We start from the raw sequence: 27,181 nt of genomic DNA, 5'->3' as shown, positions 1-27,181 counted from the left end.
GAATGGGTGCAACCTTTTTTTTTAAGTTATGCAGCTTTCATGCATTTGCATTACAAAAATTAGGGATTTTTAAATTGTTTTTCCTATGTATGAAAAGGAAATGGGAAAATGTAATTGAAATATATACAATTAAATGTATATGTTAATTTTTATTTAAATTTATATTCATATGTTCTTATGAAGATTTAAATGCCCAATTTTGTCATAAACTAAGAGCTAGCAATTCCTGTATTTATGTTAATTCAGAACGTAAACGATCATTTTGGCTGACATATCTATAAATTTGCACAGCAATAAATACAGTTCATGACCTCTTTTGCAATGATCGCAAAAGGTATATGCTTTGTCCTTGGTCTGTTCTCTGATAAAAAACAACAACAGACCTTTAGAATCAGACTTGCTTATGGATTTACTGTAGATTAAAATACAAGTGCAAACTATGCTTGTTTTGTATGACATTAACATACTGTAAAAATATGTACTGTGATATTTAAAAATTCAATTTATAACTTAAAAACTTGATTATCATCCTGATCATCCCAAAATCTGTAAAAAGAAGATATTTTATGAAAAAATTCTTTGGGATCAGGTCTAACATACATGTCCTTGATACCTAATTTGACCCTTGCATTTTGAAGCATTTTATGCAGACAGATTACACATTCATTAATTTAAATTCCTAAATCTGTTCTTGTTCTGCATTTTTAGTTGTGTTCTTTATGTTCCCATTTGTTCTGATATTTGTCTCAGAACAATTCTAGGAAACTGTATGCAACAGCATCTTGCGGCATCTTCACAGCCAGGTTTCTTGAACTTCTTCCTCTGTTTCCTCTGGCAAAGCACTGATTTTAGGACTTTGCTTGCTTGAGTTCCTGGGATATATTGAGAAGAACTTGGCTCGATCGGAATAGCTGATTGCTTGACGGAAAGAATTCTTTTCACTCAGAAGCTTCTGTATTGATTCATATTGCTTGACTTTATTTTCTTCTATGACCTAATAAATCAGAATGAGAAAATAAAATTTATTTATGAATTGATATTTTCAGGAATCAACTGCTATTTTACAGAACGACAATAATCAGCAAATTATTTATTGTATTTGTATTCTTCCTGTTGTACAAGAATATTATTTCACATCTCTAGAAAATATACATTTATATATTACATAGAACGAATTAGTAACTGCCATAAGTAGGCATCTTGGGCTATAATTCTGTAACTAACTAAGAAATAAGCAATGTTAAAGTCAATGAGTTTTTAAATAGATATTTCTATCAGTTTGTTGACAATTATCTTCAGATTATTTCCAGACACAGCATTTCTTCCATTCAGCCTGCTGTTGTCGTCTTCTTCTTCCTCTTCCTCTTCCTCTTCCTCCTCCTGCAATTTTATTTTATTTGAGCATTGTAGCTACCTTATCCATAAGCTAAAAATATTATTATAGTAGACTCAATCTTCAGAAGGACTTACTGGTCCATCACATACTAGTTTCCCTTTTCCACCATATGTTGAATCTCTCATAAATTATGGGTTGTGTACATAACAACACTGCATATTAATATGCAGTTTTACTGCAGCTAGTGCCAACTTGCTTCAAGAGAAGGGGAACAGGAGGGGAGGGGAAGGGAAAATGGAAGAAAATACAGTCAGGGAGGCTTTGCCACTCTGATTTCTGCAAGCTTTTCTGCTGACAAAAAGTGGCTGTGCCACATGACAGGTGGGTAGCTGAGAACTTCATTTGGAGGAGACTGTTGAAGGCCCTGACAAACGTGGTATCATTGTTGAATAATACTTATGCAATGAAGGGCAATTCTTCTCCCTTTCTGCCAAAAATATCTTTATGTGTTTGGGGTGCAATAAATGAAGAAGAATAGTGGAGAAATAGAAATAAACATTTGGAATAGGTATACATCAAAACATTCAGCAAACAAACATGCTTGATTTATAATGCTTTTGCTGTGAATAAAAGTATGCATGAAACAAGTTCATGAAACAATATGTGCTGTTTCTGACTTATACATAACATGCTCTTGCTAGCATAATTGTGCAGTTGAACTATACCTTTTTTTAAGGAAGGTTGCGTTCAGGACAGTTAGTGCTTTAATACAAAACTTGGTGTTTCTTTTTATGCATTTCTTTTTTAAAAAAAACAAAAACAAAAATATTTTGAAGATCATCAGTTTCAAGCCAGCAACAGTAGCATGCAAAAAAAATTGTTGGCTATTTTACTTTTTGTTCCAGATTTTCAATTTCTAGCATGCATAGAAATGGTTGTTTAAAAATATTGTTTTGAAAGAATGACTATTTAGTTTGCCTGGTGAACTGTAAAGGGAGCAGAAAACAAAATCTCGCCTGAAACGGATCACTCTGGGAGGAGGGATACTTACCTTGGCACATAGGAGAAAGAAATCCTTCCCAGTTCTTCCTCTTCTATAGAGAACTACCTTTTACCTTTTAAGTGTCTAGGCAGGAAACAACGTATTGGAGCTAGCAAAAGGAGCTATATTAGATTGCTGAGTCTCTAATTAAAGATTGTAACATATTAGAATTTGGAAACTCCATGGAATGAAGCAGAAAAACATTTACTATCGAGATATTTATCTCTAAATATTGGATAAGCAATCTGATCTAGAAATACAACATTAGATCACTTTTACCCTGGAATGCGTGTCCCTGATTTCTATTGTTTCTGATGCATATTTCCTCTATGGAAATTCAGTGGTTGTAAGCCTTGGGTAACAGACAAACAAGCTCAGAGCTGTGTTTCTTCCTTCTGATTATCCCATTGAGATTCTGTTGAAATTCTTTTGGCGGGACAGTCCCGATTTTTAGCAATTTGTCCCGCGTCCCGCGGCGTTTCAAAAAAGTCCCGATTTTTCATTCTGCCTCCTCAGTCCCGCTGCCTCTTGAGCCCCAGCTGATGGCTAGAAGAAAAAAAAACTGTTTAAACTCTTGCCCGGGGCTTCAAAGGGCCGCCCTACAGACAATCAGTGTAAAGAGTTTTTTTTCCCCCTAGCTAAGCTGCAGAAACGAAACCGAAACCAGGATCTTTGGTGCAACGTGACAAAATGAGGCAGAGAGAGATTTTTTTTTTTTTTTTTTTGAATTTGATTTTATTATAACATATAGTAATACAATCGGTACATTTTCGGTTCATTGGTGCAGTTATATACATATATACATCTGCATACATTATTGCTTGTCTTTTGTTGATATTGTTTCTTGGAGCTAGATTTAATTTCAAACATTTAAAAATAATAGTGCTCAACTCCCTAAGACTAAATCTAATACTATTCATATAGATTTTGTTAATTAGTTAAAATTTAATCTCTATTACCTTCTTTATTTCTTTCCCCCATCCATTCGTACCACATGTCCCACACGCTATAAAATTCTGAATCTTCTCTGTCATTAATTTCTGAAGTCAATTTGTTCATTTCAGCGCACTCCAATATTTTTCCAATAACATGTTCTTGAGGTGGTATTTGTTTTTCTTTCCAATACTGGGCAAAGGAAATTCTAGCGGCTGTCAGAATATGTATAATTAAATACTTTTTCTTTTTTGCATATTCAGTTTTCAAAATTCCCAGGAGAAAAGCTTTTGGGTCAAAATCAAAATTTTCTTTTATTATTTCTCTAATCCATACCCATATCATCCTCCAGAATTTTTGTGCCTGATTACATGTCCACCAGCAATGATAAAAAGTACCCTGCTGATGGTCACATTTCCAACATTTAGGGCTCGAATTGGGGTAGATCTTCGCTATCCTGGCTGGGGCCATATGCCATCTATAAAACAGCTTGTATTGGTTTTCCTTATAAGCCGTCGCCTTTGTCATTTTAAGGTTGTTATTCCATATTGAATCCCATTCGTTCAAATTTATATTCTGTCCTATATTTTTGGCCCATGCTAACATCGGTTCTTTAACTACTTCCTCTGCCATATCATACTCCAATAAATAATTATATAATTTAGCTAAAATTTTGTCGTCCGTACCCATCCATATCTTATCAAATCCATTTATGCTCATTTCAATGCCGAATTCCTCCTTATCTTTTTTATATCTGGATTTAATTTGGTTATATGGCCACCAGTCTATAGAAATACCTTGTTCCATCAATTCTTCCCTTGTTTTAAGGTTCCCTCCCCCATCTAATAATTCATTGTATCTGAACGTTTTACCCATTTCTAATACATTTGGATATATTATAGCCTCCATGGTGGAAAGCCATCTCGGAATTTTCCTATAGTGCTTCTGTCTCATCTCTCCCCATATTTGTATCAAGATCTCCCTTATTTTATGTCTATGGAAGTAAGTTTTTATCTTCTTCCCAGTATCCCAGAGATATGCATGCCACCCCTTCTGGAGATCATACCCTTCTAGAGTTAACAGTCTTTTATTTCTTAGGGTTGCCCATTCTTTCAGCCATACTAGGTTTGCAGCTTTTTGATATAACTCCCATTTAGGTAATCCGAAACCCCCTCTTTCCTTCTTGTCCTGTAAATTCCTAATCGCTATCCTTGGTTTCTTTCCCTCCCAAATAAATTTCCTGATGATGCTATTGAGCTCCAGAAAGAATTTTTTATCTAATTTAACAGGGACCGTTCGGAATAGATACAATAACTTGGGTAATATGCTCATTTTTATTGCCGCGATTCTGCCTAATAATGATATCTGTAGTCTTCCCCACTTTTCCAGATCCTGTTTAATATTTCTAATCAATGGTAAATAATTATCCTCTCTGAGGGCCGAGCACCTTGATGAAATCCAGACCCCCAGGTATTTTACCTTCTTGGCGATTTGGATCTCCATTGTTTCTTCCAGTACTTTTTTCCTTGCCTCCGTCATATTTTTTGTTAATAATTTAGTTTTGGATTTATTTAATTTAAGGCCTGCTACCTCCCCGTAATTGCCCAATTCTTCCAGAATTTTAGTGCCTGATTCTAATGGTTCTTCCATGATTAATACCACATCATCTGCAAATGCCTGTGTCTTATATATCTCTTTTCTGATTGTCAGACCCTTTATTTCATTATTGTTCCTAATCTTTCTCAAGAATACTTCTAGTGCTAAGATAAATAGAAGTGGGGATAGAGGGCACCCTTGTCGGACCCCTTTTCTAATTTGAAAAGCCTTAGTTAGTTCTCCATTCAGTAATATATTAGCCTTTTGTTTTTGATAGATTGTGGATATCGTATTGACAAAATTTGATCCGAATTCCATTTGGATAATTTGTTGTTTCATAAATTGCCAATTAAGATTGTCAAATGCCTTTTGGGCGTCGACAAAGACCAATGCCATTTCTTTGTTCGGGTGTTCCTCATAGTATTCCAATATGTCTATTATCATCCTTGTATTATTCCTGATTTGCCTCCCAGGGAGGAATCCATTTTGGTCACTGTGTATTAATTTATTCAAAATTATTTTTAGCCTTCCTGCTAAAATACCCATATAGATTTTGTAGTCCGTATTCAGGAGGGATATCGGTCTGTAATTTTTAATTAATTTTGGGTCTTCTCCTTCTTTTTGGAGGAGAGTAATATACGCCTCTCTCCATGATTCTGGAATTTTGGATTCTGTTAGGGCCTCATTATAAATTTCTAACAACTTTGGTAACAAAATTTCTCCCAAATCCGAATTTTTATAAAATTCCCCTGGAAGTCCATCTGGGCCTGGGGATTTATTCTTTTTAAGTTTTGATATTACCATTCTTAATTCTGTCATCGTTATTTCTTTATTAAGTATTTCTTTATCCTCTTCCCCGATTTTTGGAAGACTTTCTTTTGACAAGTATTGGACCACCTTTTCATTAGGAATTTGTTCTTCCGCATACAGAGCCGCATAATACTCTCGGGCAATCTCCAATTTATCTTCCTGTTTATTGTTGAGGTGGCCTTCCGGGTCTTCCAATTGATGAATTATGCCTTTCTCTTTTTCTTTTTTTAACCTATAGGACAGCCACCTGCCCGGTTTGTTTGCATTTTCAAAATAATATTGTTTGGTTCGTTTCATTTTGTACGCCAATTCCTCTTGGTCTATTACGTTTAATTTGTGCCGTATAACCATCCAATTTTCTTTAACATCCTTATTATCTGGTTTATGTTGTAGTTCCCTCTCGGCTTTCCCTAATTCTTCTATCAATGCCTTCTGCCTCTCTCTTCTTTCCTTATTCCTGTGTGCACTATACGATATTGCTAGTCCTCTTACGTACGCTTTCATTGTATCCCATATGATACTTCGAGATGTTGCCTCCTTTTCATTTACTTCAAAAAATAAATTTAATTCTTTTTTTACTTTCTCAACATTTTGCTTGTCCTTTAGAAATTGATTATTTAATCTCCATCTTGTATTTCTTCTCTTGTGCGTACATTCCCATTTAACCTCTAATGGATTATGGTCTGCCCAAATGTTGGGCATGATTTCTGTTGACTTAATATCTAACCCTATATCTCTGCTTATCCACATCATATCAATCCTAGACCAAGATTTCTTAGGATTAGAATAATATGTATACTGCCTCTGATATGGGTGCAGAACCCGCCAAATATCCACTAGATTGAATTCTTCTACCATATCAAAGAATGGTTTTGGTAAATTTTTCCTCTTTTTCTTTTTACCTTTGGTGTAAAAAGAAAACTTTTGACTCATTTCACAACTGCTTCTCTTCACCATGATGACAAGATAGAGCAAAAATGTAAAATGTGAGGACAGTCGTAAGTTCGAGGACTGGTCAAAAGTGCGAGGACCAATCAAAAATAACTTTTTCAGCCCTCTGAGTAGTCCATATGCACAAAAGGACTAACCAGAGGGCTGAAAAAAGTCATTTCTGACAGGTCCTCGCACTTTTGACTGGCCCTCACACTTATGACCATCCTCACATTTATGCCCATGCAGCATTCTTAACAACCATGTCACTCATTTCACAACTGCTTCTCTTCACCATGATGACAAGATAGGGCAAAAATGTAAAATGTGAAGACAGTCGTAAGTTCGAGGACTGGTCAAAAGTGTGAGGACCAGTCAAAAATAACTTTTTCAGCCCTCTGAGTAGTCCATATGCATAAAAGGATACAGCAATAGAGAGGGATGAAGGAAGGGAAGGGAAATTAGAGTAGGAGTGAAGGTAAGAGGGGGAGGAAGAGAGGAGGAGAAGGAGAAAGGAAGAGGAAGTAGGGAGGAGAAGAAGGGGGGGGGAAGAGAAAGTAAGAAGGAAAGAAAAGAGAGAGGTGGTAGGTTTGAGGAGAAAGATTGCTGTACAATAAAAAAGATGAAAGGGAAGAAAGCCAACCCCAAACAAATATAAAGATATTAAGATAAAGAATGAATGGTTAAACTTTAAAGAATAAAAGAGAACAAATATGAATAAATAGACATGGTTGTTAAGAATGCTGCATGGGCATAAATGTGAGGATGGTCATAAGTGTGAGGACCAGTCAAAAGTGCGAGGACCTGTCAGAAATGATTTTTTCAGCCCTCTGGTTAGTCCTTTTGTGCATATGGACTACTTAGAGGGCTGAAAAAGTTATTTTTGACTGGTCCTCACACTTTTGACCAGTCCTCGAACTTACGACTGTCCTCACATTTTACATTTTTGCCCTATCTTGTCATCATGGTGAAGAGAAGCAGTTGTGAAATGAGTGACATGGTTGTTAAGAATACTGCACGGGCATAAATGTGAGGATGGTCATAAGTGTGAGGACCAGTCAAAAGTGTGAGGACCTGTCAGAAATGACTTTTCAGCCCTCTGAGTAGTCCCTATACACAGCCATGGCCACCCGGTCACTTGACCAGCTAGCCACGCCTACCCAGTCACATGGCCTCCAAGCCACGCCCACACAATAAGTCACGCCCACAATGGTATCCTTCTTACCAATGTTAAAATCTGTTCACCTTACCCTATACACATAGCCATGGCCACCCGGTCACATGACCAGCTAGCCACGCCTACCCAGTCACATGGCCTCCAAGCCACGCCCACACAATAAGTCACGCCCACAATGGTGTCCTTCTTACCAATGTTAAAATCTGTTCACCTTACCCTATACACAGCCATGGCCACCCGGTCACATGACCAGCTAGCCACGCCTACCCAGTCACATGGCCTCCAAGCCACGCCCACACAATAAGTCACGCCCACAATGGTGTCCTTCTTACCAATGTTAAAATCTGTTCACCTTACCCTATACACAGCCATGGCCACCCGGTCACATGACCAGCTAGCCACGCCTACCCAGTCACATGGCCTCCAAGCCACGCCCACACAATAAGTCACGCCCACAATGGTGTCCTTCTTACCAATGTTAAAATCTGTTCACCTTACCCTATACACATAGCCATGGCCACCCGGTCACATGACCAGCTAGCCACACCCACCCAGTCACGTGACCAGCTAGCCACACCCACCCAGTCACGTGACCAGCTAGCCACGCCCGCAAAATAAGCCACGCCCGCAATGTCCCTCTTTACCAATGTTAAAATCTGGTCACCTTAGCTTATGCCATTACAAACATTAGCACTTTCAACTTGCCAAAGAGGGGGAGGAAGGGCAAGATGGAATGGAGACTTCAAGACTTCAAGCAGAATAGCTGTGTGAACCAAGGACACATCAGCAGGTATCTGCCAGGACCAGAGACTTTTCTCATAACAAAATAATGACACTCAATTGGACAATGTGACCTGCACTAATTGGGGGAGGGGGAAATCCATATTGTAACTATGTGGGTTAGTACGGGAATTAGTTAGAGCTGGTTTTGCCTTCTTCAGTGCCGAAATGATGTACTCAATAAATTTTGCATTCAAACTTTGGAAGATCTCGAAGGTGTTTGTTTTGGTTGGGTTCATCAGTTGGAATGTTGACAATGAATACTGTACATAAAGTTCAAAAAAGAGTTTTATTTTTCTCTTTGGTTTCTGTTTTTCTGAAAGTAAATTAATTCTGTCTAGATGTGGAAAGGTTGATCTATTTCTCAAGTAAGAGAAGATGGATTTTCCTAGTCACATGTCTCATGTTACAGAGCCAGGCGGTAGACATAAAATTCATTTTATTTTTATTTGCCTTCATTTTCTTTACTGGCTAGTAAAAATAGGTTATATAATTCCTACCTATTTTACACACCAGGGTTAGGAAAGAGTATGCCAAGTAAAGATGTGTTCCTAGAAGAGTGGCTTCTATTAAGCAGCTATACCAAGGCAGGCAATTGAGCCCAGGGTGTATAGACCCACAGTACTTCTGTGACAGGAAATGTAAGGCTTCAAGCCATTCGTCCTAGAGACACAAATTTGCTGCTTCAGCAGTCTTAGCCACAAGGCATTTTTCACATGTATTGGGTCCACACTGACTAGCAATTCTGGAAATTCTAGTCTGGGAGTGCCAAGGTGTGGATTACTATCTTACTGCTAGCTATTAGTTGGAATCCAAAGAAGAATGAGCTTTTCAAACCGGCATTTATACAAAACACAATAAGCCACTTTAGCAATTGGGGGGACTGTACATAGTAGTTTCTGACACTGGGAGAGTTAGTAGTAGCTATAAAAATAAAACGAGGTAAAAATGTATTGGGTGCAGTAAATTCTTTGATATCTCTTAGGATTTACTTTTTTAATCACCACTCACCAAATATCGCTGGCATTCTAGCAGAGCTTCTAATCTATGTTCTGATAAAATCACTGTACAGTTTGCAAATGCTTGCTTGAGTGTCTTTTTGATGACTTGGAAGGTCCTGAAAGAGAAACATTTTTTAGTATGTGAACAAATGCAATATAAAAATGTGGTTAGAAGCCAAGATTTTTACCAGACATTTTTACAATGTTTGTCCACTTTTATTATATTAGTCTATGGTGGATAAAGTTCAGATGCAATATCATAATGATACATATAGTTAAATCTAGGCCTAACTCGTTACTAAGGTAACTTTCATGGCAAAACAAACCAAAATTAGAAAGTTAGAAAAAGTTAGTATTTGCTACAACAAAGAAAAAAAAAGACAATTGGTTAAATTTGTTTAATAGTTATTTTTTCTCCTAAAGCAATCTCAAGGACTATAACTATAGGCACAAGATTACAAGGATCAAACAATTATCAAAGATCAAACATCATTACCAAGCTATTTCCTAGAGTTTAATGGAAAGTTGCAATAATTAAATTAGCTTACATTATTGTACATCTGTAGTGTTTTTATAACGAGAATATTGCATATTGCCTTTTATATTGCATTATATTGCAGACTGACCCTGATCACATCTGCCAACCCGCATTGGACTAGTGTGGCAGATTATGGTCTATTCTTTCCATATGCCAGTACAACCTCAAAAACAGCCTTTATTCCTCTGAGGCCCTAGGCAATGGTGGGATTCAAGTAATTTAACAACCAGTTCTCTGCCCTAATGATTTCTTCCAACAACCACTTTGCCAAACTGCTCAGAAAGTTAACAACCAGTTCTCCCAAAGTGGTGCGAACTGGCTGAATCCCACCATTGGCCCTAGGGCAACTTACCCATGGCAGCGGGAAGACCTGCCTGAAGGCAGAGGGTGATAAGAATCACCGAGTTAAATCAGGCTGCCTTTAGACTTTGGACATAGGAATAGTCAACATTCAAACAATGAAAACGGACGCTCAACTAGAAGAACTGCTGTCTGAACTCAACAATATACATTGGGATATCATTGGATTAAAAGGGACGCAGTGGCTCAGTGGCTAAGACACTGAGCTTGTCGATCAACAGGTCGGCAGTTCAGCAGTTCAAATCCCTAGTGCCGCATAATGGGGTGACATTCTGTTGCTTGTCCCAGCTTCTGCCAACCTAGCAGTTCGAAAGCACATAAAAAATGCAAGTAGAAAAATAGGGACCACCTTTGGTGGGAAGGTAACAGTGTTCTGTGCGCCTTTGGCATTTACTCATGCCGGCCACATGATCACGGAGATGTCTTTGTACAGCACTGGCTCTTCAGCTTTGAAACAGCCCCCTAGAATCGGGAATGACTAGCACATATGTGTGAGGGGAACTTTTACCTTTACCTATCATTGGATTATGTGAAACATGATGATAACGCAAAAATGTAGTTGAACTTGATAGAACTGGGCACTAGAGGTACCAAAGATGGACAATGTAGTAGAGTTAGTTTTCTCATCAACCAAAAACTGAAAGACTCTGTAGTACAATTTGAAAGTATATCAAACAGAGTAGTCCAATGTATCATTCAATTGGACAAACAATGCAAGCTTATGTGCTAACAATAAATTATAGTGATGATAAGGTCGAAGAGTTTTACAATACTAATGGGTGACTTTAATGTAAGAATAGGAAGAACAATACCTGGAGAAAAAGTGACTGGTCCGTATGGAAGTGGTGAATGAGTTAATAGAGGTAACAGACTAGTAGATTTTTCTGAAGAACAGAAACTTTATATCATGAACTCATTTTAAAAGAAAAAAGCTAGCAGAAAATGGACATGGAAGAGTCCATCTGGATACACAAGTGAAATTGATTACATAATTCAAGTGATAAAACCATATTTTGCAATTGTACTGACTGACATCAATCGTTTTAATGTTGGAAGTGACCATAGAATGGTACGAGCTAAAGTGAAGGTAGACCGAAAACAGCATATGAAAATGATAAAGATGTCACAAAAAAACGAAAATAAAGAGTGATAAACTGTTAGAAGAGAACAGCAATTTTGAGATTAATCTATCAAATTGCTTTGCTGTATTGCAAGATTTGGAAGAGATGAACATTATGGACCAAAATGAACAAATACTGAAAAACATCCTTGAATCTGCTACACCTATAGCAGCACCAGAAAAACACTTTGTACTGAAGGGAAACAATAATAAGGATATAATAAATAATACTAGAATATGATATACTGGTATACTAGATTCTGTAACCATTAGGTTCCTGTAATACATATATGCCTTTGTATTTGTATCACATATATTATGCCTTTATATTTGAATCTCCTGTAACAAACATATTCTGTTATTAGGCCTCTGAAATGTATCTGGTATTTGTCAAACATATGTCCCTGCCATTTGACCTGAACCCATATCAATCTTCTCCCTGTTTTTTTCTTGTGCCATCTAAGAGCATGGTACGTATCTCCAAGGGATAATTTACACCTCAGTCCTAATTTATGTTTGATCTGGATAAACTCCTGGGTCTTCCAGAGCCAGGGGCCAAAGTGGCCAATTGAGTAAACAAAGAAATGCTCAAGAATGCTCAAGATGACTAATTGGGAAGTTTCTATTCCCCCTTGCAGGGCAACAAGAAATACGCAAACCTAAATTAAGAGGCCAGAATTGGGTACTAAGCTGACGTCTCTGAGGGTATAAAAGGACGCCATACCTTCCCCAAGGTGTGGCTATTTCCTCGCATGCATTGTATCTGTATGTTCTGGATATAGTTCCACCCAGTATTTTGTTTTTGGCCATAAATAAAATCTGGTTTTTTTGCAAGCCTCGTCTTGAGTCTCTCTCTTTGGCATTCCAGTAACTCAAGTGTATTTTGGGACCTTACAGTACAGTCAAAAAGCTCTGATGAAACTATTGATTTAATGAAAAAAAACGGCAGACAATGAAGAATACCAGAAGTTTCACTAATAAACTGGAGTACATTGAAGTTTGCAAGACGATAAGAAAATGTATCCCAGAAGAAATACATCAGTTTAACATGAAGCTTGTTAAAAAGACAATTGAAAAAAACCAAAGGGATTAATAGAGCAAAATGCAAGTTTATAAATACAAGAAAGAAGGATTTTGCTTTAAAACGTGAAGATGACTCTGTGTGTAGAACAAGACAGGAAGTGTTAGAAATAATTGGAAAATTCTACTGAGAGCTATACAAGATCAAAAGTGTTCACAAGTAACAACACCCACCCACGAAAGAGGAAATGCCAGATATCCTAGTGGAGGAAGAATCAAGTACCATAGAATCAATGAAAAATGGCAAAGCTTCAGGAAATGACTTTGTTATGGTTGAAATGCTGAAAGCTCGCGGTCATAGTTTACACAAGATACCAGCAAAACTATACTCGAGATGCCTCAGAGAAGAAAAAAATACCTGATGCATGGAAAAATGCTGAAGTGATTTTTATGCACAAGAAAGGGACCCAATATGATTTTAAAAAGTATTGCCCAATAAGCTGCCTTTCAGTCATCTACAAGGTTTTCACCAAGATAATAGCAAAACATATACTAAGAACATTAAATGATGCACCGCCAAAGGAGCAGGCAGGGTGCAGAAGTAGTTACAGCACAATGGATCATATCTAGGTTGTTCAGCAAGTCATTGAAAGGTACTGTCAGCTGGTTCCCATGTGTGGAGTTTGCAGCTTGCTTGCTCTCGGCTGCCATAGAAACAGGGAGGGGGTTTTAGGCATTTGGGATGGGGAAGAAAGTTAGTGTGAAGAGTTTTCAAGAGAATTGGAAGGGAGGTTTTCACTCATGAACTATGGCGCTGCTGAGTGGAGTTGTTTAAGACTTTTTCAAGGCCAACCTTCCTGGGACTCAAGAGGCACAAAATACCTGCAGAAGAGCCTTTCTCATAACATCCTGTTGGACACTGATTAGTCTTTCTGTGTTGGCCCCTTGGGGCAGAGTTTGAGGATGACTTTCAAATTGTAACTTTCACACAGGTTTTTCCCAGATCTTGCCTTGCTTTTGCTGCTATCAGTTCATTCTTAGCAAAAGTACTTTTTCTCTAAATCAATGGATTTTGGGTTTTTCTTTCTTAGGATTTGAATGCAGGCAGACTTGACAGGTACAACAAGTACACCATGCCCCTGTGCATGGCTTTCATGAAAAAGCCTTTGACTCAGTATTCCAGTAACCAATAATTAATGCATTTCTCAACCAAGGCGTAAACTTTAAGATCATTAAGGCAAAGTTTTGCCATTCTTTTTCATATATTGACTGTAGTAAGTTTATGCTGCTTGCATAAACTTACTACAATCAATATATGAAAAAACAATAACGAAAATTTGCTTTAATGATCTTAAAGTGGAAATCAACACAGAACGAGGTGTACAACAAGGTGATACAATATCACCTATTCTTTTATCAGCCTGCCTTGAAGAAGTGTTTTGCAAACTAGAGTGGGCAAAAGATGGAATAAAAATCAATGACACCTATTTAAATCACTTAAGATTTGTAGCTGGTGTTGTTCTTTTCTCACAAGACCCAGAAGACCTACAAAGACACATACAAGAGCTGCACAAAGCAGGAGAACCATTTGGCTTAAAAATAAACCTAAAAAAGACCTAGGTTATGTTTAATAAATTCACCAAAGAAAGAAAGAAAAATTTATATCTGGAGAAGAACAAGACATAGTAGACCACTTGATATACCTTGGTCAACAGATCTCAATGGAAGGTGGTACAATAAAGGAAATTGAATGGCATGTTAAATGTGGTTGGCAGGCATTAGGCAAGCTAAGCATAATTTTCAAGAACAACCTACCCCTATGCCTGAAGAGAAAAGTTTTCGATCAGTGTGTGCTATCTGCTCTAACATATGCCAGTGAAACACGGGCACTAAATTCACAATCAATACAAAAGTTACAAGTGGCACCAAGAGCCATGGAAAGATACATGCTCGGGAGTACAAGACAAGATAGAAAGATCTTGGATTAGAGAACAAACAAAAGTATACGATATCAAGAGAGTAAAAGAATTGGATGTCCGGGGAAATAGCGGGCTCTGATGAATGCCACGAAAACTCCGGCTGCCAAACCGCTGCCGATGGGTCTTCGGACAGAAACCATCCTGCAGGGATGAGGGAAAAAGAGGGGTGCCTCGGATGACCAAGAGGAACAGGCAAGTTCCTTGGAGGTCAGAGGGAACCCTCTGTGAGTTGGCGGTGGAGGGCGGCAGCCATGGCGGCTGCCATGAAGCTGGGACAACCGGACTAAGGGATGTGCAGGAGGAAAGTGGATTGAAATGGAGCTCTTTGAAGCCAGGTGAGTAACAACCAACCCAGGCTTGTAACAACGCTTAGAGCAAGATTTTTAACTATAAGACCCCTAGCCTTAAAATAGCGGCTGAACAACAAAGGGGCTATGGAAAGTTTAAAATGTAACTTTTAAGAGACAAAGACCCGATAAACAACCAACTCTTGAATAGAATTGATGGATTAAATATAGAGACATGGTGAAAAGACTGGATTTTTTAAAATTTGAACTGGATTTTAAAAAAGAAGATTTGATCTGATATTCTTAAAATTAAAGGAAGAAGCGTAATTAAATTAGACAGTTATATAATTGCAATAAAATGGATACTTGCATAACTAATGGAAAATGTGGATTGTAGAGGGACACCTTCTGGTTCAAAAAGGAACATTGTAACTCGTCTTTGTTATGGAAAATTTTGAACTCTACAGATAACAGTCATGGTGACTTTGTGGAGGAGGGTTTTTTTCTTGTCTGCAAGCAGTTTGACTTTGGTGAAAAGAAAAGGAAACTACAATGGAACTCCTACAATTGGAATAATATGTTGCAATATTTTTAGGATCAGACTCAATAATGATAATAAAGATTAGAGGTTTAAATATATCTCTCTTTATTCTTAACAGGCATTCTATATTTACTGAATATTTACAGATAGAAGCAACGAGAATGGTGAGGGTGGCTCCTTATATATACAAGGGGTGGAGCTAGGAATGGGAGTGGTAAGTTATGAATACATTAAAGTCCAAAGAATAAGTTAACCTCTGATGTTCCATATATACATTATTTACACATTGGAGAATAAGGCATTTACATCTGACAAATCCCCCTCTAAATGCCGGTTCGTTACACAACACCAATTACATTCTGATTCAGGACAATATAATACATATAATTTAGAAGTTAAATATTTGTGTTGTTTAGAAGGTAAGGGTTTTGTTAATATGTCAGCTAATTGTTCAGAAGTATCGCAATGTATTGCTTTAATGAATCCGTCTTGAGACAGTTGTCTCACATGCTTAAACTTTATATCAATATGCCTGGACCTTTGTCCAATTGCATCGGATCTGGATATTTCAATGGCCGCTTTATTGTCTTCATGTATAATAAATGGTAAAGTGGGTTTCTTCCAAACATCAGTGATCAGATCATTGAACCATACAAGGTTATTTGCAGCCTTGGACAAACAAACATATTCCGCTTCTGTAGTAGAAGTGGCTACTAGTTCTTGTTTACCAGTATACCAGTAAACTGGACAATCATTCAATAGAAAAACATAACCAGAAGTACTCTTTCTGCATGATGTATCACCAGCCCAATCTGCATCAGCATAACAAGTAATTTTTGGTTCTCTGTCATTATTGGGTTCCAACATTAAACAAAAATCTAATGTACCCTTCAGATATCTTAGAATTCTTTTGACAGCTTCCCAATGATACAAGGTTGGTTTACTAACATATCTTGACAATAGATTGAGAGGTAATGCAATATCTGGCCTAGTCCAATTAGATATATAAAGGAGTGAACCTATAACTGATCTGTAAAATGTGTTGTCTTTAAACTCAGGGGAAGATTCATCAGTGTTTCTAAGAAAATCAGTTTGCATAGGGGTGTCACAGGTTTTAGCATTATTTAAGTTACATTTGTTTAGGAGTTCGATGATTTTATCTTTCTGTGTAAGTTTGAATCCCCTTTTTGTTTTGTTAATTTGCACACCAAGGTATTTATTCACTTTACCTAGAGATTTCAGTGAGAAGTGTTCATTTAACTTATTTACAAAGATTTCCCTGCTCTCTTTATGCTTTCCAATGTATAAAATATCGTCCACGTAAATTAATACAAATTCAATATGATCATTACTCTTTTTTACAAAGAAACAGTTATCAGCAGTGGTGGCGTTGAAATCCATGGTTTTAAGTACTTTTACCAAGCAATCGTACCATCTTTTGCCGGATTGCTTTAATCCGTACAGACTCTTATTTAATAACCAAATTTCGTTCTTATTAGTGTATTGACTGTGTGGTGCTCTTACATATATTTCCTTATCTAATTTTGCATGTAAGTATGCGGTCTGTATGTCATATTGGAATACGTCCAGATTGAGTGCAGATGCTACTACAAGGGCTGTTTTGACACTCTCTGTTCTCACTGTGGGTGAATATGTATCAGTATAGTCTTCTGGATATTTTTGTGCATAGCCTTGCGCAACTAGTCTAGCCTTGTATAAGGTATTGCCTCCTTCTAAGTTCTTAATTTTATAAATCCACCTGGTACCTATAATTGTTTTATCCTTAGGTGCGATCGCAGGTGTGAATACGTTTAATCCTTGTAAACTTTCCATCTCTTTTTCCATAGCTAGTTCCCATTTTTCTCTTTCTTCATGTGGAAGTTTCAATACTTCTTCATATGTATTAGGTGTTATTTGTTCTCCATTCATATGCATTATGTAATCTTTGTATTTATTTGGTATTTGGTTTCTATTGTTTCTAATAGTTCTTTCAGGCTTGCTATGGTTATCATGCAAATATCTAGCTTCCTTTTTTGTTAATGTGTCTGTCTTTATTTTATGCTGACTATTAGTCCAAGTTTTGGTTTTGTTCTTACTTTTGTTAATATTTTGATTTTCTGTTGTTCCTTCCTCGCAAGATATCGTATCTTTACATTTATTAGGAAATATTTCATTAAGGTGCAATTTTGACCAATTGGCCTGTTCATGGAACACAGCTGTTCTGGATACTATAAATTTGTTATTACTATCAATAAATCTGTACCCTTTGGTTCCAGTTTCGTATCCCATGAATCTTAATCTCCTGGATACGTTTTCTCCCTTTCTCCTCAATTGTTTAGGTATGTGTACGTCTGCAGTGACTCCAAATATGTGCATGTGTGATAATTTGGGTTTTCTATTGTACATCACCTCATATGGTGTCTTATTTACAATACTGGACCATGTTCTATTTTGAGTGTAATTCGAATAATGTAATGCCTCTGACCAAAATTGTTTGCCTAAACCAGCATCCTCTAATGTGCACCTAATCATGGTTTGTAGTGTGGAATTTTTCCTCTCTGCAACTCCATTTTGAAATGCAGAAAAAGGAGTGGACGTGAAATGTAACATTCCTCTATCCTTTAACCATTGGGAGAATTCTTTAGACATGAACTCACATCCCCTATCTGTCATAATTTGCTTTATTCTGATATTATGTTGTGTTTCTATACGTTTGTAGAATTCCTTAAATTTCTGAAATGTTTCATCCTTGTGCTTTAATGTGTAAACAAAACCATATCGGCTGTAGTCATCCACTATTGTTAGGAAGTAACGTTTTCTATAGGTAATTGAGGGACTTAATGGACCAACTAAGTCCATATGTACCAAATCAAAAATATTGTTAGTTGATCTGTTAGATTTTTTTGGTCTGGGACTGGTTTTTAGTTTGGTGGATTTACATACTGAGCATTCCAAATAATTTTCACAATTTTTTATTTTGACACCTTCTGCGTGTTCAGTCATTTTTTGTACTACAGGAAAGCTTGCATGTCCTAACTTCCTGTGTAAGATGTGAGCACACTCATCATGAATTGGTTTACCTATTTTTGGTTTCTTTTCCTTGTATGTATTTTTGTGATCATGAGTTATTCTACACTCATCATTGTCACTGTTACTGACATTTTCATCATCTGCTTCAATACAATCTTCCATATTTGAATCAATGTTATGTAAACATCTTTCTTTAGTTATCAGATAGGGTAGACCTCCTTTTATCATTACTGTACCTACATTTGTTTTGTTCTTTTCTATAGTTGCTTTCCCCTTTGAGAAAACTATATTGATATCAGATTCTCTGCTTAATTTTATGGCACTTAGTATGTTGTGAGGTATTTCTGGGATTAATAATACCCCCTCTATTTTCCCTAGACCAGGCAAGGTCACATTTCCTTTGCCTAGTACTTGAACCTTTTCTTGGTTAGCTACCTTTATCACAAACTTATCTTCTATAAATGAAGATAATATACTTTTGTTGTTGGTGGTGTGATTTGTTGCACCAGAATCAATAAGCCAATTGTTATTCTCATCCTGCTGTGTTCTGGTGCTGTCTTGTTTATTTAGCCCATTCAGTGACCCAGATTTCCTCTCTTTTGAATTTTCTCTACCCCCTCTACCTTCTTTGTAATTTGGTGGACTTCTATATTTGTGTCTATCTGTGGAAGATTGTCTGTAATTATATATGCTCCTATATTCTGGCCTATGTCTCTCTCTTGAGACTTTGGGGCAGTCTCTTCTACTATGTTCCCTGGATCCACAATTGTAGCATCTAAAGGCCTCATTATGTTTATCTTGAAAGACTACTTTCCTAAAAGGTTTGTGGTCTGTTTGGTTACTGGATCGATTTCTTCTTGAATTGTCTTCTGCTATCAATTTGTTAGATAGACTTTCTATGGATAAATATCCCAAATTAATGGTATCTAAGTGTGACATAAAGCTATCCCATGATGGATCAAGTGAATTGATAATAACACTTTTCATTGTTTGATCTGAAATCACTTCCCCCCTCAGATGCAGCTCAGCTCTTATTTTGTTTAGAGATATCAAATGCTCACTTATGGAAACCCCTGGTTTTACTCTGGAAGAAAAGAAATCCTTAGACATTCTTGTAGTGGTAGCTACACTGTCGCTGTGAAACAGATTAAACATACATTGAATTATTTCTGAAACAGTTAGGTTTGATTTGATACTATGATACATTGCAGGAGACACGCTAGATATTACTAAGAAAAAAGCTCTATGGTGTAAACAATCTATTTTTAAAGTCCAAGGTCTTTTTGGGGGACTAGTGATAAAAAATAGTAAGTTCTCCTTCATAAAGGCAACCTGGAGTTGCTGATACCACTCTTGCAAATTAATGCCATCAATTCTAAGTTTTGGAAAATCGTTAGGTAAGTCCCCAGTATTATTATCCCCACTACTCACAACTGAGGGTAGTCCATGGTCTCGTAGGTGTTGAAAGTCACAGGATGGAGTGGGTATTCTGTGCATTATTCTGAGTGGTCTTTCATCTTCATAATGTTCTCTGTAGTTCTCTGTATGCATCTGCGCGTGTGCGTTGTTCATATCTCTGTCGGAGCTGCTATAGGAAGCCTCTGTCGCTGCAATTCCTTCGTAAGATTCCTCCTCCGACGATTCGGTCTCCGTCTCTACCTTGATCTTCTTGCTGATAGCTGACGCTTGCCTCCTTTCGCCAAAGCCGCTCCGCTTGAAGCTCTCCACCTCTGGAACCGTCTGCGGCGTGGGATAAAACCTGCAGGGTCCTCTGGGCTCAGGTGTTGTCATCCTTTCTGCACGAGTTGATCTGGATATGTTCTGGTTTGTCTGTTTGCTTGCTTGTCTTTTTGTTTTTGGGTCATTGACTTCCGTTGATTTTTTTGCCATTTTTAAATCTGGATCAAAAGTTTTAAATAGTTGTTTCTTGATTGCTTCGACTTTCAGTTTGATAGATGTTTCTTCTGCGTCCGTATTTGATTCTTCTGAAGAATAAAGGTTTTCTTTACTATTTTTTGTACTGTGTGATTCTTTTCGCGCCAGAGATTTTGAATGGTGTATCGTGATTGGCTCTGCTTTGCTTGCCTCAGTGGCCGGTTGAAGACAAGATGGCTGCCATTCAAAATTTTGAGCGGGATCTCTGTTCTTTCTTCTTGTTATTTTTTCTTTTATAGATGGGTCGCTCACCGTTTTTGTTTCTTTGGATTCAGTTGTCTCGATGCTATTTTCTCTCGCTGCTTCGTTTTCTTTCAAGAAATTTTGAAGGTCCGCGATGAGATCGTAGTCATCCTTTTGTCTTTTTAGTATTCTCAGTATCTCTGATCTGAGATTGTTGCTTTCTATTTCTTTTTTATACATGTTTATTTTATTGAGTCAATTAACCATCCTCTGCTACCAGCTTGTTGCAATATTTTTAGGATCAGACTCAATAATGATAATAAAGATTAGAGGTTTAAATATATCTCTCTTTATTCTTAACAGGCATTCTATATTTACTGAATATTTACAGATAGAAGCAACGAGAATGGTGAGGGTGGCTCCTTATATATACAAGGGGTGGAGCTAGGAATGGGAGTGGTAAGTTATGAATACATTAAAGTCCAAAGAATAAGTTAACCTCTGATGTTCCATATATACATTATTTACACATTGGAGAATAAGGCATTTACATCTGACATAATAATAATTTAAAAACTGGTGCAGGAATAAAAGAAGGATTTAGCGCAGGCTCAAGAGAAGGGAACTTGATGCATTTTATCCGGAATAAAAATAAGAAAAAGACTTAATATGACATATGGAGGACAACATTTGAAGACTTTGAAAATGGAAGGAAATATATACTAGCAGGTGAGAAAGTGAAGAAATGAGGTAGACACGACTGGAAAAAGAAAAAAGAAGACTAAAACAATGTGATTAAAAATGAAATAATGGGAAGCGGGAGGCGGCAACACACCCCAACACATTAGCCCCCCATAAATTAATAAGATATAAAGAATTACTGGATCCCCAAGGAAGATTAAAAACACGGCAGGAACTCAGGGAACAAGGCATAGAAATAGATTGGTAGCCCTACCTACAAATACAAACTAGATACAATAAAGACAATGAGGAAGGAGGAATCGAAATAAATCCCAACCGACTAGACAAACTATTAGGAGCCAAAGATGGAAATTTGATTTCAAAGATTTATAAATACTTATTAAGAGTTTGACCTAGCAGAAAATCTAATCAAAGGACAAATGATAGCTTGGGCAAGGAATATTGGCAAAAATATACAATTGGAAGAATGGGAAAGGGTATGGGAAACCAACTATAAAATAACAAAATCTGTAGCATATAAGGAGAACCACTACAAGATGTGGTACAGATGATATCTAGCCCCTGCGAGATTGGCGAGGATGTATTCAAACCTTAATCCAACATGCTGGAAATGCAAGCAAGCACAGGGAACCTTCTTCCATGTCTGGTGGCTTTGCCCCAAAATTAAGAAATATTGGATAAAAATAAAATTTTGATATCAGAAATAATTGCGGAGGATATTGAGTTAGAACCAGAAATTTTTTTGTTAGGAATGATTAAACAAAACATTAGAAAGGAAAAAAAGTACCTAATATTACATATAATTACGGCAGCTAGGTTAGCCCTAGCACAAGTTTGGAAAACAGATCAATTGCCATCGGAGCAGCAAATAATTCAAAAAATTTACACATGTGCAGAAATGGATAGACTAACGTTGAAATTGAAAGACAAGGAAGACTCAAAAGTATTTTAAGATATGGGACAGTTGGTATGAGTAGATAAACCAATGGAAAAGAAAGTAAAGTCAAAACTTAGTATGGAATTAAAAGTAATAATTATACACCGTCATTAAGGGAAAAAAAGGAAAATTAGGTTTGTATATATGTGTACTTATATACATTATATATACATTGTTTGTTGTTTGTATTTTAAGGTTGTGAATGTTTTATACAATTTTATTTCTTTTTAAACTTAATAAAGTTTGTTTTTTAAATGAAAAAAAATGAAATAATGTATAGGTGGATAGTAATAATAAAAAGGAGGTTTTTATAAGATAATTATGGATGAATAAGAATATGAGAAGAATATGACATAGATATATAAAATTGAAATGCTGATGGAAATTAGAATATAAGAGAAATTAAGCATGTTAAAAGAGATTTTTAAATATATACAAAGGTATGTTTCAAGCAAGAACCATGTCTCAATTTAAATTGTCATAAAAAAGGATAATGATAAATATGATTAACTGAAATAAGCAATGTATAGATGGATGGAAACAACAAAAAAGAGGAGTATGCTGGGATTAATAGTAAAGCTAACTATGATTATGCTGTGATTAACAGCCAAAAAACAAAAACGGTTATGCTGTATTTGACAGCCAAAAAACAAAAATGACTATGCTGTGTTTAACAGCCAATAAAGTTAACTATGATTATGCTGTGATTAACAGCCAAAAAACAAAAAAGAATATACTGTATTTAACCACCAAAAAATTAAAATGCTAGGCTGGGTTCAACAGCCAAAAAACAAAAATGATTATGCTGTATTTAACAGCCAAAAAACAAAAATGGTTATGCTGTGTTTAACAGCCAAAAAACAAAAATGATTGTGTTGGGTAGGACAGCAAAATAAAGAAGATTTTGCTGGGAGTAACAGTAATGCTGGAATGAACAGCCAAAAAATAAAAATTATTATGTTGGGTAGGACAGCCAAAAAAAGGAGGAGAATTTTGAGATTAACAGTAAAAATGAAATGTATAAATTGGGTTTAACAACAGAAATAAAGATGATAATGCTGAGTTCAACAGTAATAAAAATGAAATGCTTGTGTTAGGATTAATAGTAAAGTAATGAAGATGATTACATTGGGACCAATAGTTAAAATATCTTTTAAATGTTTACAATAACTGTAATGATTTATATTGTTAAAATATATCTATCTAAGTGAAAAGAAAGAGAAAAATGGAATGATATTTGGTTAGGATTTAAGATTTAAGTAAGGTTTTTGGGATAATGGCATAGTTAAATTGATAGAATTTAGGGAAATAACTGAGTAAAATATTAAGTTGTGTTAATTGGAAATTAAGATTTGTTAGTGATTTGTACTAATTTGTGACCAGATCAATGCTTCGTTTTGGAAAAGATGTGTTTTATGTTTATGTTTAAAAATAAAAATAAAAAAAGAGAGTAAAAGAATAGAAATGGAAATGAGCTGGTACATAGCAAACGAACTGATGGCAGATGGACCAAGGCATTCATCGAATGGATCCCACTTGATAAAAAGCTTCCACGAAAGAGACCTAAAACAGGATGGATCAATTACATCACCAAAAATTGTGGGCCCAGTTGGCAAAAGAAAGCTCAGGCCAGTATTGGTTGGAAAGATGCAGAAGAGGCCTTGATCTTGCAATGGATAGACAATGACTAAAATGATTGCATACTGGCCTTTATTGTTGGAAATTATTACACTATTTTAAAGCTTGAAGAGTACTAAATAATACTTCTGGGCCTAACTAAAGAGAAGCTTAGCTTTAAGAAGATACTTGTTCAACTTCTGCCTATCATCTAAATGTTAAGGATGCAATAATCCTGTGGCTACCAGCAGCAAGGTGGATAGACTCAACTAGAATGGTGATGGGTGCACTTTGGAAGATCTGAAGAATCAGATTGGAGACAGATTATCTTGAAAACAGTCTGCATGATCAGCAGCAACTTGATGGTACATAATAAATCAAAACCCTTCCAAGCTCATAGCAAGAGACCAATTCAACTAGCAAGAAGTGAAAAATGAATACAGCACAAAATATAGTACTTCTTTTTAAGATAGAGGTAATTTACAAGGACCTTAGGTATATGATAAAAAACTGTTCGCTGCCTGGGCCTTAGATGTTATTTTGGCTGTAAAGCATACTTAGGTCCTGCTCTTTTGAAGACTTCATATTGATCCCAGGGGAGAATACTGGTCTTCCATGCCATATGTCTGCTAAATTTATAAAACTACATCACCCATCTATTATAATGCCTTTAGGCAAATACTTCAGTCTAATGTCATGCAATCGTTCATTCCAAATCATGACAATGCAATATTAAGACCAGGTACTGAATCTCTGTAGGTTGTTCTCAGACAATAGTAAAATTCGTTCCATTGATTTATTTATTTAAGATGCAGTTTTGGGTAATGCCAACAGCATGATTAACATTGCAGAGAGTCGCCATATATTTTATATTTATTCTCTAGATCATTTAAGCATTATGTATACAATGAAATCAGTGCTAGAAGAAGGAATTGCAAGATGGTATCAAAATCACAGAAAGCCATTTTTACATTGAACTATAAATAGGGCAAAGCATACACTTTTTTATAAATTCAGTATGTACTTTTGTAAAATTCTGAATGCAGGAAAACCAGAATTACTTCATTATAGCCAATATATACAAATATAGGTGATCCTCAATTTATGATCACAATTGAGCCCATAATTTATGTTGCTAAGTGAAAAATTTGTTAAGTGAGTTTTGCCTCATTTTACGACTTTTCTTGTCAAATTTATTAAGAGAATCACAGCAGTTAAATTAGTAACACGGTTAAGTGAATGTGGCTTCCACATTGACTTTGCTTGTCAGAAGGTCACAAAAGGGGATCACATGACTAATACTGCAGCTGTCATAAATGTGAATGCATTGTCAAGCATTTGAATGTAAATTATGTGGCCATGGGAATGCTGCCAATGGTCATAAGTCACTTTTTCAGTGCCGTTGTAACTTTGAACGGTCACTGTTGTAAGTCAAGGAACACCAGTACAATATTTTTGTGGTACTTACATTGGATCAAGATGAGCACTTGGTTCATCAAGAAGAAGAATTTTAGCTTTACTGAGAATTGATCTGGCAAGACACATCAACTGCTTATGTCCATGGCTGAGGACATAGCCACCATCAATAAGAACAAAATCAAGCTGGCCTGGGAATTGCTGAATTACAGATTTCAGTCCAACCTGAAAGCATAACAATTTGACAAAGAGAGGGGAGAAAAAGAAACATTTTGTATCACACAAATGGGTTTGTTTTATTTCAGCAATTAAAGCCTTGGAGCATTATTCATTGAGCAATGTAATGTTTCATATGCCACATGAGATAAAGCTAGTACAGGGTATTGGCACAAAACCTTTGGAGCACATGGATCTCATTTAGCATATTTGGGAATTAACACAAAGGTATAATTTGTTATCTTAATTCTGACTTGTTTGTACTTCTGGTATCAATTTCTGGTTTATTTGTGCTCTGCACTATGGAATTTATAATTTATCTGGACTTAGTATCTTGAGTTATAGAAATTCTATTTTATATGCTGCTTCATTCTATACCTCCCTAACTATAAAAATAAACATGGCTTGAAACAGAAGTACTCTCATAGCAAGGAAATGTTTGTTGCTGGCGCTTTAACAATTTCCCCTTCTTTGCATCTCTCTTCATGGATTCATTTCCTGCTAAAATCTGTTTTGCAATACTCCACCCATGTACTTTTATATATATTAAGGAACCAAGTATTGCCCTCAACGGTTCTTATGTTTCCATACTAATAAAGTTTTAGTACTGAAAAAAGTGAATATTAATTGAAAGAATGACAATAGAGAAAAGGATATTTATACAGCGGAGTTTGGCAGAAAGGTTTACCAAGTTAACAAGACTTTGTGGGGAATGCTAACAATGACAGAAGTGATGCTTCAAGATATTCTTTCTTAAAGCTAAGAGCAGCCAAATATTTTTCTCTGCCCCATTTTGGGTTCTATCAAGTCCAACCCAATGATGGCCACCTAATGCATATGCAAAGAGAATAGGGCATTGATTTTATTTATTTATTTATTTAAATTTTTATACCGCCCTTCTCCTGAAGGACTCAGGACGGTGCACAGCCAACACTAAAACACACATATACAAAAAATTTAAAAGCAATTTAAAAATATATTAAATAATTTGGCCCCAATCTTATTAAAAACTAAAACAACCATTAAAATTCATGTTTAGGCCAGTCCAGCTTGTTGGAACAATACAGTTTCAACCACCTCTTGACTTTTTTGACTCCCTTGCAGATGTCCCTGCTGCTATCTCATGGTAAGGAAAATATTGGTATTGAGATTCCTTTGGTAGCTTAGATTGTACAAAATTCTTCAGTCTACCAACTGGTCTACCAAAAAAGGACACATGATGTACAGGATAACAGCCAGCCATAGAAACTGGGGGCCTTAGAAAGACTCATTTTGGTTGCTCAAGAATCACATGCAGTTCTTCTCCCAACCATATCTTAGGGGAAAGAGGGGTGTGAATCCCACAAACAAAACAAAGCTCCTAACTAGAGCTTTAAAAAAGTAATGTTCAGATCTGTTTTCATGTTTCAGAGTTCTGTTTGGTTTGATTTCCATAGAAATTCTGATAATCCTGACTTTCTACTTCAACTGTAATTTGAAGTTTGCTTCAATTTTGATAAAATGCTGGAAAATAACTTTCTGCTTTTTTCCCCTTATTCCATTCAAACCATTCAAATTTACTTGGATTTCTTGGTTGTAGTATGTTTCAATGATATATCAATCATTTTGTTATCTGGTATCTGTTTTCATGGTTAACTTTTCACCTATGCAGTCTAAGGATATAGACAAGCTGCTCAAGGCTATCTCTCAACACTT

The 27,181-nt window shown here is 36.3% G+C and overlaps 1 protein-coding gene across 1 annotated transcript in view; it reads right to left on the bottom strand.

Moving 5' to 3' along the window:
• Positions 1-384: 384 nt before the first annotated feature.
• The window catches only part of CFTR (CF transmembrane conductance regulator), a 132,728-nt gene continuing 105,931 nt past the window's right edge, over positions 385-27,181 (bottom strand). The window contains exons 25-27 of the mRNA XM_034431038.3: positions 25,323-25,495; positions 9,616-9,721; positions 385-994 (exon numbers count right to left, since the gene is read on the bottom strand). Coding sequence (XP_034286929.2) covers positions 794-994; positions 9,616-9,721; positions 25,323-25,495 — 480 coding nt within the window. The 3' untranslated portion in view covers positions 385-793. The remainder of the gene's footprint in view (positions 995-9,615; positions 9,722-25,322; positions 25,496-27,181) is intronic.

Source organism: Pantherophis guttatus, chromosome 7 (genome assembly GCF_059756535.1).
Source record: "Pantherophis guttatus breed Tessera chromosome 7, ASM5975653v1, whole genome shotgun sequence".
NCBI classification, from domain to species: domain Eukaryota; kingdom Metazoa; phylum Chordata; class Lepidosauria; order Squamata; family Colubridae; genus Pantherophis; species Pantherophis guttatus.
The sequence above is the reverse complement of the archived record's forward strand: the minus strand, read 5'-3'. Positions and strand labels throughout refer to the sequence as shown.